Consider the following 12,184-nt stretch of genomic DNA (forward strand, 5'->3'; position numbering starts at 1 on the left):
AATCCCATCCTGTTCCCAGCGCGACACCTCCCCTCATTCCTTTCATGGCCTCAGATCCTTTTGATACAAACCCCCTTTTCCTGTATCCCCGTTCGTCTTCCTTGTTCCCAGGCCGCCACCTGGCCTTGCGGATACTGTTTATTACCCCGTACAGTAGGAAGCTTCCCCTCCCCATCAAAAGACCCTCGAGCCGATCAAAGCCCCCACCCTATGAGATCCGATAAACCCCATGCATTCCGTGAATCGGCGGAATGCCCTGCTGTGCGACAACCATCACCTGTTGTGACCGGGGTGGGGAATCCAACTGTAAATGTATGTGGGAACGGGCCTGAAGGGGAGATTCCGAGGATGTTCTTTCAAATACTAAAGTGTTGCGAGAATGTGTTATGTGCAATAAAGGTCATAAAACCCTAGTATAAGAGGCCAGGCCTCAGAGATGTGGTTAGAGCACCTCGTGACGATACTTGCTGTCTGAATTGATGTGTTCTCCTCCGGAGAGAATAAAATCCTCGTTTTCCTGCCTTCCCGTCTCCAGCGCCCGCTTCTTCATTGGTTAACATTGGTGGGTCATAGAGGCGATACCGCCGGGCAACATAAAAAGGGTCTTTGGTTACTGGTTGTCTTTGGAACCCTTTTTTACAAGCCCATGAATAATGTTATGACATGGTTTTGTTATACAGTGGTTACGGGTTTTTTCTCATTTTCCTTTGTTTCAGGATCAGATAAGAAGTCTGATTAGAAGCTGAATGCTCTCAAGAGTTCATGTTCAAAGGATTCCTGGTTTTCTTCCACGTTGGAGGATGTAATTATTCTTGGACTTTTGTTCCCTGCAAAGAAAGAGGATTATGGGACTGTGCAGACGGCTCTTATGGGCTGTGGAGGCGTGGCTTATGAGAAAGCATCATGGGCAATGTAGTAAATGTAAACTAATTGTGTGTTTTTATTGGCTGCTGTGATTTTGCAGTAAAGAATAGAGAAGCATAATCCGAAGGTTCCGTGTCCTTAATAGAATTGAAAATTCTTGGCGCGAATGCTAGCAAATTTTTGATTCAGTGTGTGTTATTTGATGTATTTACTTTGTTGACCCAATGACATTTACTTCCTGATTTAATGCTTCTGTTGTGTAGGAAGTGTTTGTTGTTTGGATACCTTAGCCTATTGTAAATTAACAGTTAGGGTCTGAAGTGATAACACGTTGTTGGACTTATAATTTCTTTTATTCGCATGCAGACACAGAGGTTTCCTTAAAGGTGCCACAAACATACTCTAGATTTATCAATTATGATTTTGTTTTGTGTTTCTTCAAAATGTACTACTTACAATGGAAACATCTTTTGACTCTATGTGTAACTCTTCTTTGAGGGTACAACTGAACTCTGGTGATTCAGCCTCAAACGAAAACGGCTTCTTATAAAAGGGTAAAAAACTATTTAATTGATACTCAAAATCAAAATTTACCAATTATATAAACACAGTTTTTGTAAATTAGGGTGAGAAAGACACAAACATTGTAATGGTAAGACTAGGTTATTGAAATGATTAGATTAAGGTTTAGTGAAATGTAGGAGTCATGGTGAGGGTTAATGTTTCAGTAAGAACAAGATTTCGATAAAGTTTAGGGAAGGTTAGGGTTTGATATTGACAATAAGATTTTTATAAGGAACAAAGAGCCTGATTTAGAATTTGTCGGACAGGATTCTCTGAGAGAAATCCCGTCCTCCATATTACAAATGTATTATATCCCATGGCACTAAAATGCAGCAGACAGAATATCCTTTACGTTGTGACGGAGTTTCAGATACACCAAATTCTAAATCAGGTCCAACATTTGGGTGTTATAGGAATTTTATTAGGGTTAAGATTCATGCTAGAATCGGATGTTAAGATAGGGTTGCAGTTTAGAACAGCTTTAGATTTGAATGTATTTCTGAAAATATTTTGGACTAATTTGGAAAAAATAATAAAAACGAAAACAATTTTTCAATGAAAATTAGTTCAACCAAATAGAAATCTGGTAGTTCTTTTGAAATTAATTTCAAACACAAATGTTTCCCAGAAATTGCATTAATCTGAAATGTATTGAGATAAAATGATATAACCCATAATAGGCATCACGCTGGTATCTGAAAGCCACTGCTACTTAAAAATTACTAAAAGCGACACATCAATGTTTACTTAAACAGTATCTTTCTTCTAAGATGCATGAATAAGAAGGCTTAAATAAATATTTTATTTGGAATTCTAGCAGTAAGTTCCATGGAACAGTGGCCATAACTCACAGCTGGAAGTATATTTTGTGATATCATAGACATTTTTTATCTCCCCTTTTAACTATCCGATAGACGATTTTCAGAGTTGCATATCATTCATTCATTCTCTGAAGCACATTAATCATACTGCCTTGAGTTAATTTTGATTCACTAATCACATTAAATATTTCAAGGTGTACCAAATTTCACTCATTACTTTAATTACTATTAGTTTCATAACGATTGATTAAACCGCACAAGATCCATTATAACAATCACATAATAAATAAAAAAAAGGAAACATTTGCTGGCCCTTGTTATATAGTCTGATGGTCAGGAATAATTTCATAACCATAGTTTCCAATTCTAGACCTCTTTAGGTGCTCATTGTGAGCTTTCATGGCAGCATTTGTTCAATCGATTTAGTTTTGGAGAGCAATCATGCTAGAGAACAGAAACATACGGGAATCTATTACAGTAGGAATTATTGGAGCCTTTTCTAAAAATGAAAGGAATGCCAGGGAAGTCATGATATCGTATATATTTGCAAATCTCCACCAATATTTATACATATACATATATTTATACATATATATATAATCCTGTACATTTACAAATAATGCCTATATACTTATTCAATAAAATAATGGTATCATATGGTCTTTAGATAAAACTGAGTATTTCTTGCATTTCCACATCTAGGCGGAATAAAAGTGTATTTCTACATGCAGTTGGAAGTCACAGCAAATGCCTTAGATCTCATTATGTCTGAACCACTTCAAATCCCGTGCATTATATCTTGACCGTGGCTTTTGCCATGGAAATGGGCTTGGACCTTTTGCAATTGCTAATAATCATAGTCTTGTCTGGCATGGACATTTCACTGGAGTTAGACACATGGGCACCATTTTAAATAAAATAGTTGGAAATGAGGGACCACAAAGAAACTATTTTTAAAGATTATTTGGTCCAAATATGTTTACGATACTGCAGATTAGGGACCCGATAGTTGAAAGTTTCACAGATGAAATTAATGTTTCCTCCGTCTATGACTTCACATGAGATTCTGTTGCCCACCTTTTTCAGCTCTCCGACGCGTGTTTGTGGGAGATATGTGGAGGCCTAGGCTGAAGTCCTGAAATACTCCTCAACATCCTGTCGTGTACATGCCATAAACACATGCAACCAAACACATGTTCTGTGGTTGCCCCTTATGTCCAACTACAAAACTGAGGTAGACTTTATACTGTAGCCATTCTTTACTGGACATCAAGACACATACAACATGTCCACTTTCTGTGTCCATGAGCAGCCCAGTCATGGCATTAGTTCTGGTGACTGGCCCTTACGCTTAGCAGCTCATCCTTCCCAGCCATTGCTTTGGGTTTTCAATCCATTGTTGCCTTATTCAAGAGTGACTTTTCTCCTTAAACACACCCGCACTCTTTGGCTGATACTTCTTTGACTGTGTAGTATCGGTTGTGAACATCCAAGAACGAAACGTCATCGTCATACGCAAGTGGCCTGCAGCAGGGCCTGGCCCTAACTTTATCCTTCTTAATTTTCTTTTTGCTCCTCATGTTTTTAAGAGAGAGGTCATAGTTCCTGAGTGCAGTGTCACAAGTGCCTGCACAGTATCGAAACAGGACGGTCTCGTCCGATTCATAACCCAGTCCTAGTTCGCTGACGCTAACCTCAAGTTCCTTCAGGGTGCAAGGTTTGTGCCGCGCCCGAGCTCGTTTCATCCTGTTCACGCCTTTCGGGAAAGATGGCAGCTCCTCCTCTCCAGAGTTCATTGCCTCTCGGTAGCGCTCCACAAGTGTAGATACAAGTTCTCGGATTTCTCCCTCAGTGTAACTTTCAAACATGGCACTATCTGCAATACAAGGAAAGTGAATGATTACTTATTCTAGTAGTGTCCATAATGTTTTAAAGCTTGCATGACAACACCAACTCCAAAGCAATTTAATTTTTTTTCCCTCAACATAAGGTAACTTGTTCTTTCACCAGGTAAGTAACATGTATGTTCAACATGAATCATTTTCCTACTGCCCCCCCCCCCCTAATATCCATTCTCTGGTTGGGTGGCTCACTTTCAGCTAAGACTTTATCACCTCGCAATGTTTACACTCAGTTGTATCCAGCAGTTTTGAAGTGGCTGAAAAACAATTTGAGTAACTGATATGTGAATATTATGAAGGTTAAATAATAATATGTGCTGAATGAAAATATATACATTTCTGAAAGGAGGGACTTGTTTTAAAAAAATCATCCTCTGTTTGGAGTACATTTTTTTGTGTGTGAAATTCATAAAATTAAATGTTTCTTGGGTACATTTAAGCATCCAACATTACCTCAAGTGGTGCACTTGGGAGTTTTATTTTTTGTCTTCTGGGAAGATGTTTTCATATGTGGAAATGCCACATCGTGTACACCACCACTAATTTTGTTTGTGTTTCTGTCTCCTTCAGAACTCGGATGCAGATGTTCTCCTAATCTTGACAGAAGTAAGTGTCTGACCTTGGCCATGATGGCAATGTGCCCTGGCAAAGTAGGTTTAGGTGGTTAGGATGTAGGTATTTTTGGAGAAAATGTTGAAGATCTCCTTGTTAATTTTTAATGTAGTCATAACTATAGTCTGTGCTCTTCGTGAGGATGCTGTTAAACTGCATTTTAATATTTCACTATTGTGCTTTGTAAGTAATAAATGCATTACAAACAATACATTACAAAAATGTCCTTTGTGGAGATCAAACGTATACTGGTTCATTAGCTGACTTAGTGACGCCCAGTTGTAATTTTCTCATACACCGAGGTCAATGTAGCACAACATCACTGAACACTGTGTTCTAAAGAACTGGTAGAAGCAATAAAAATGCATTTATTTCAGTGTTCTTTTTTAAATAGTCAGAATGCAGCTATTTTCCTTCATATGGTTTTCTATGAGTATAAACTCAATTGAGTCAAGACAGAGTCAAGACAGTAAGAATTCTGAAAGACTAATGGATCCTTTAGGCACTGGTGTAAAAATGAGGCATTTGCAGCAACGCCACAATTGGCTAAGCAACTCAGTTAAGGTGCCAAGTGGGTACAGGGAATGTTAGTCGAATTGAGGTCTCGGAGTCCTTGACTTTGTTGTAACTGGTTGAAATGGCTCATTGGGAATCTTATACTGACAGTACAAATGGTGGACTGTCATTTGGCTAAACACATAAACAAATGATTTCCGTTTTCTGTAAATGACACTTTTTATGTATTTTTACCACTTTTACTGTGCAAGCTTATTGTAGGTAGGATTCTTGAATACAACACAGGATACGTTCTAATCAGTTTGCCCGTCAGAAGAGAAGGTATTTGAATAAATGGGCACATCATTACAAAAAATCAAAGTATGTTTTGAACAAGTTTCCTAATTTAAGTAACACACTGAACATCATATCTTTCCAAAGTAATTTTCGCCTTCAATTTTATAAAACAAAACCTAAATTCCTCCATTCTTCATTCACAAAAGGTAGGAGGGCCTTGGTGAAACCAATAACTAGATATTGTCTTTTGAGCAATAGAATAATCATCCCTATATTAGCGTTCCAAACCTACACGGTTAATTAGGATCTCTGCTCAAATATTGTGTACCAAATAAATTGATTTGGAATCGTCTACATAAAAGAAAATCACAGTACTGCCTTTATAGCGCATATAACCTTTGGAAATATTTGTAAATTTGAATATCCACATGTATGTTCAAAGATGCAACTTAGCCAGAATTATAGTAAGCATGTAAAGCGATAAGAAAGTTCTTGAGTAGTCCACATTATTCCTACGGACCATCTCAATAGCCACTGGCCAAGTGTAATGGCACTGTTAGGCCTGTGAATATCTTATTAATTTATATTATGGCTGAACAAGATTCTTAACAAATCTATTTCTATTATTTCATATTTCACTCATGGGTGCTATTTTGTGTCCCTTTTTGTAATGTTTTATTGCACTCTTCAGTGCATTCCTTAAATATCTCTTAATGTATGAAATGTATTCTGGTCTGTTTGAACCAATTCCAGTAACTGTTTGAAATAGAGGTAAGTTATCTTTTGCTATGTCCCCTCACAAACCTTTGCACCTCCACGTTAGACACAATGGCAATACATTATTGTAAGTGTGCTATTCCCAGTCTTCACGTACTGTCATAGATCAATATTGTTTTCTATCTTTTGTTGCACGCTTCGAAAAAAAAAAAAGTGGTGTGCACATTCTATGACTCTACATCTCTTGTAGCAGGTTGCACAACCATAAATTGAGCATATAATATTTATTGTTGGTTTTGTGGGGATCCATACTCAGATTTTTATGTGAATATACATTAATGTATAATATACCTTAAGTAAGGTAGTCACCATCTACATTTTTACATAGAATTATTTCTCAATTGAACTTTAGCTCTATTAATTTTCCCCACGTATTCTAGGCATGAATTTAGCTAGAAATAAAAGCATAAACAGTGTTGGGACTTTGATAAAGTTTTAGTAAATATTTCACCAGATTGTTTATATGTTACAGCTTTGAATAGGAAACTCAATTTTGGCAATATGTAATTTTTTTAACTGGTAAACATTCCTAAGATAGTTGTTAGTCTCAGTATCAATTCACAATATTCTATATGTAACAGTCATGAACAAGACACTACATTTTGGTAAGATATTAACTTTTAATGGTTAACACTCCCAAATGGTTGTTAGTCTCAATGTCAATTGCAAATATACTGATCTGCATGATTATCAATTCAACAGTATTGACTATACTATGTTGCCAAGGTAAGTTTATAAATAAGTGCAGATTTACTATTATAACTCTATATCTACTCACTTTGATGATATAGTGAAAGTTAATATTGCAAAGGTGATTTTGTTGCAGGTTCATGTTTAACCATTACTGTTGTGAGACTCCATCAGTCAGTCAGTCAGGCCAGTAACCACTCCTGTCCTCATCTCGTTTCTCTGTGAGTGTTTAGTGTTCTTTTTTGTTTGAGTCTACTTTTTATTACCATTATTTTAGATATTTTCTTTTTTTAAATTTTTATTAAGTCAGTCTTGATCAGAACATATAATCCATTGAAAATCATATACATTCTATTGTATTATTATGCATTCAATATACGAATCTCAGAAAGATATACGCAGAGAAAAAGAAATGAAAAAAGAGAAGACATACAAACAGCAAGTGGGAAAAGAAGAATATGACAGAAGAAAAAGACCCTTTATATTACAGAATTTGGTAAACCTCAATCTATACCCCCAATTGAACGGTGCCCAGATTCTATCGATCCCCCTGATAGGTCGGGACCCCCTTATTCTAGCTAAGGCAAGTACGAGATTGTGAATTTGCTGTATCATTGCCAACTATTTTGATTACCGTGGGGGGGTGGTCAAGACCGAAGATCTATCTAAGCAAAGCCTGATGGATACTATGAGTATAGACAAATGCCGTCTCAGCCCAACATCAAACTCCATTCTATATCCTAACATACTTTCCTTGGGGGTTAGATGTAATTCATATACTAAATCGTCTGAGATTATCCGGCCCACTTCTTCCCAAAAAATTGCCTTAAAACAGGACAAGCATGCAGCATGTGCAGAATATCTGCTGATTGTAGCCTTCTAGTAGGGCTTCTAGTTTTGTCAAGATTCAAGTTTGTAATCAGCCTCGTAAATATTTCAGGTGTGTAATATAACACGCAAACCGTTTTAAGCTGTTGCAGTTTGAGCTTCACAGAGTGCACAGAACCCTCAACTGTTTCTAACGGCCTATAGATTTGAGATGGTGATGCCTCCTGAGCACGTAGTCAACTCCATTCAGATGCTAAATGCAGGCTATCATCCTCCCTGTGCACACAAAATCCATGATATACAGTGCTGATCAATGATTTCCGTTTTCCCTTTCTAAACAGTAAACAGGATATTAGAAGTCTTTAATTCAGTTATTGCCTTGACATCAGTACAAAAAGAATCCCTCAGTTGTAGATACCTAAAAAAGCGATGTCGAGGAAGATCATACTCGTTTTGTAAACCAGTAAAAGTACGTAACCCATCTAAATCAAACAACTGCCCTACCCCCAATATAGCAAGCCTATGCCAAATTGCTGAGGCTGAATCATAGAACACCCCAGGAAATGCTGGATTACCCCAGAGCGGCGTATCCCCATGTATTGGCTTTATAGAGTATTTTTCACAAATCTCTCGTCAAATGATGACAGTATCCTTAACCCCTTCGCTGTGGCGCGAATTTTGCTGTGGTGGGGCGTGTGCTCATGGAGGCCTGGAGCTGTCAGAACTCCGCCCACTGATTAATTTGCCCTCACAGTCGGGGAATTAATCGCACGTGGGCGGAGGGGCACCGTTCTAACGGCTCCTGGCCGTCATGAGCTCACGCCTACCGTGACTCATGACGGCCGGGAGCCGTCATGAGCACCTAAGTGGTAAACTGTCATAAACGTGACTCGTTTGTTAGAATTAGGGTCCATTATTCTATTAAAAAAAGCCTTCTCTCTGCACCCAATGGCAGATAATAGTTAGATGCAAGTGAATCCGATTCTAATTCAATCTACTTCCGTTACAAAAAGATGCAAACTTTCTGAAATCCCGTATGAATGCTACATGGTCAAGCAATTTTGTAAGTATTGTATGGCCCATCTGACTCGCTAAATGCCAGATGCCCCAGCCAAAACATTTTTCATATTTCTTAGTTATCGCTGTGCCACCTTTAGATTCCCGGGGTGGCCTAGAGCAGAGCGTCTGCCACAGCTACTCAGCAGGCAGGCTGCTCCTGAGCAGGTACAGAGGAAACCGTATAAAGGAAGCATGCTTACAGCAACCACACGAGTGTCTTTTGAACAGCTCACAATGTGCTTATCTTTTTCTTCAATTCCCACCATTGTATGGAGAAGATACCAAATTCATGAAGATAGCCATACAGAGCCAAGCCATTGGCTGGGCTTGGCCCTAGGAGCCACAGCACAAGCCCAGCCATTGGAAGAGACATGGGCCAGATAACACAACATTTTTGACTGGCCCTTAGTAGTTCTCTGCTTCTGTCAGCCATCGGCCATCGTCAGCACTACCTCCATAGTGCTGCGCACGTCCGTTGGCCGAGGCGGCCCCGCCAACTCAATGGAACGCCCCGCGCCAGAATGTCCGCCGCGGTTAAGGCGTTAAGATATATAAAAAAATACTACTATATCTCCAGGCAAAAGTCGCAGATGCTTTTAAAGTTTCCATGACGAGCAACAATTTACCCCTGTCAAGTGTGGTAAAAAAACACTGCTCCAGCTCTTTAACAATTTAAGACACTAGTGCCCAAAAACTGTGGCAGAGATCGGCTCCTAATTTAGCCCTCCTGGTGCCTATTTCATCTGATGCATCCTCATGTGTGTTAGACATATATTCACTTTTCGATACAACACTTAACGCCTTAACCGCGGCGGTTTGTCCGTCGCGGTGCGGGGGTTCTAAAGGGTGGGCGGGGCACTGGGGAGGTAATGCTCCCGTCGGTCAATGGCCGACGGCAGCATGGAAGGGGTTAAACTGATGTATAAATAGTAAAACACACAATTTAAATCGTATCCCTCCTCATACTGTTATGTCACCTGTCAATCGATTATTATTCATCACACTGCTTGTTTTTTTACTTACACTGAGTGTATAAGACAGGGGAGAGAGATGTGTCCTGACTCATTTTTGGCTCCTTCTTTAACCCCTTGGGTGCTTATAATGGAACCACGCTGTCTCGAGTCATGGGCGGCATGTGCTCATGGTGGCGTGGTTCCGTCATGCGGCTGCCACTCTGCCCATGCGGCACAAATTCCCTGCCTGTGCGGGCGAATTAATGAGCAGGCAGGGTCATGACGGAACCACTCCGTCATGAGCACATGCCGCCCGTGACTCATGATGGCGTGGTTCCGTCATGAACACCGCAGCACCGCTCTCACCCCCTAGCCCCCCCGCGCCACTGCAGAATTCGCTGCGCAGGGAAGGGGTTAATCGGGTTGTAGAGCAAAGCCGAAGCCAGACCTCTTCCATAACCTGATTTGTGCCTGCCTTTGCTTGCCGACATATCTCACTGCATTACAAGCTAGTGCCTCAGGTACACCAGATAGCAGGGGCGTGACTGAGGTACACGCATGCACATTATGCTCCCATATTTGGTGCCTATAGGTTGAACTGAATTTGCCGACTAAGTCCTGTAGTAGCAAATTTCATTAAATTTGCCTCATATCTTTGATTACAGAGAGCCGCCCGACTACAGATGGAGGCCACATTTGATGTGTTCTACTGCAGGATTAGTGAACATTCTCTACCATAAAGAAATGTAATTAACATAGATTTTACCATATGCAAACTTTGCATTTGACCCCCATTATTCCCTCATTTTCTGTGTCTCCAGCATTGCAGTCTTTATTCTAACGTTTATGGAATGTCCTGGCTTTTAGTTTTCAGGGTCTAGTCACATACCAGATTCTCATATGAAAGTACTTCCTGAGCCCTAGCATCTGACAACACTTTTCACTGCATTAATGTCATTTATATGTTATCAGAAGAAAATAAACATTTCCTTTATAGTTTACGCACCACATGGCCACATACGTCTCCTTATTGACAGGTTTCAACCTAGTACAATGGAACAGGAGAACGAGTGAATACAAACATTTTCAGTGAGGAGAGCTCGCTTCTTAGCCTCAGTGATTCCAACCCCAAACTCACTATAATGAAATGGTAATGTCATGTAATGTAATGTAGTACCATGTTTAAGTTGACACTGTCAGCTTAATGCCGGCATCTACCTCAGATGTTCCAAAATCACAGATAGGTTTCTCTCTAGTTGGGGCTCTTTTGTGCATATAAGTTTGTCATTTAACTTTGATGTTCTATAATTTAATTAGGGATGTAAGAGTTTATTTAGTAATATTTAAGATAAAAATTGGTAGCATTAAAATGTAAATGTAATCTCCTTTGATAAACGTTAATGTAAATGAATTTATGACTAAGATAATTTATATATTTATTTTATTTATCATGATTTCATTTTTAATTACTCGATGGTTAAGATTAGCATTGGGGTTAAAGTCAATGATTTTTTTTAAATGTGATTTCAATGAACTAATGGGAAAGGTTAGTATTAGAGTTAGGTTATGAATCACTACTGTTAATAAACTTTAACTAAAGGGTTAAGGTTAGTATTAAGGTTAGTTAATTGATAACTATTTAATATAAATCTATTTCATTTGAATTAAGGGATGATTTTAATATTAGCATAAGGATTTGATTAAGGCTAGTAAGTACATTACATTTTTTGCTTAGATTATAAGTATGTTATGGGATTTAACAATTAAACTACATAACATGAATTAGTTTAAAAATGTTACTTTAATGTGAAATAACATATCTCCTTGTAGGTTCCCGATCATGTGTTGAAGTAGTGATAGAGCGCATAGAAAATATACCAAGGTGGCGTAGCATTTGAGCTTTGAGGTGGTGGACATGAAGATAGGCACATACAACACATACAAAGCTACATGAGTGTCTGAGTCATCCCTCAGTCCTTATGGAAGGGCCTAGGAATGAAGATGCAATAAGAAACATAGACGTTTCATGCTGTCCAGTGTTGATACAAATGTTATGACACAAGTGTATCTAAACAACTTGCACAGCTTGGAGACCAGAAAAACAAGAGTAAGAGCAGAAAGAGGTTGACTTGAAGGGATACTGCATGGAATGGAAATGCATTTCTAAAGTGCAAATTACTGGTTAAGGAAATTTCTGTCCAGGGCTGAGCCACTGAAATTATGGGATTATTGCACTTGCAGCATTTTCAGCATAATAATAGATTTGCCACATTTTCCACATAATCCATTATTTGCGGCATAAGCTGCCAATTTTAACAAAATA

The 12,184-nt window shown here is 38.8% G+C and overlaps 1 protein-coding gene across 1 annotated transcript in view; it reads right to left on the reverse strand.

Moving 5' to 3' along the window:
• Nucleotides 1–2,772: 2,772 nt before the first annotated feature.
• The window catches only part of NRTN (neurturin), a 183,439-nt gene continuing 174,027 nt past the window's right edge, over nt 2,773–12,184 (reverse strand). Inside the window, exon 3 of the mRNA XM_086947252.1 lies at nt 2,773–4,125. Coding sequence (XP_086803378.1) covers nt 3,677–4,125 — 449 coding nt within the window. The 3' untranslated portion in view covers nt 2,773–3,676. The remainder of the gene's footprint in view (nt 4,126–12,184) is intronic.

The sequence above is a fragment of the Lissotriton vulgaris genome, chromosome 12, assembly GCF_964263255.1.
Source record: "Lissotriton vulgaris chromosome 12, aLisVul1.2, whole genome shotgun sequence".
Taxonomy (NCBI): domain Eukaryota; kingdom Metazoa; phylum Chordata; class Amphibia; order Caudata; family Salamandridae; genus Lissotriton; species Lissotriton vulgaris.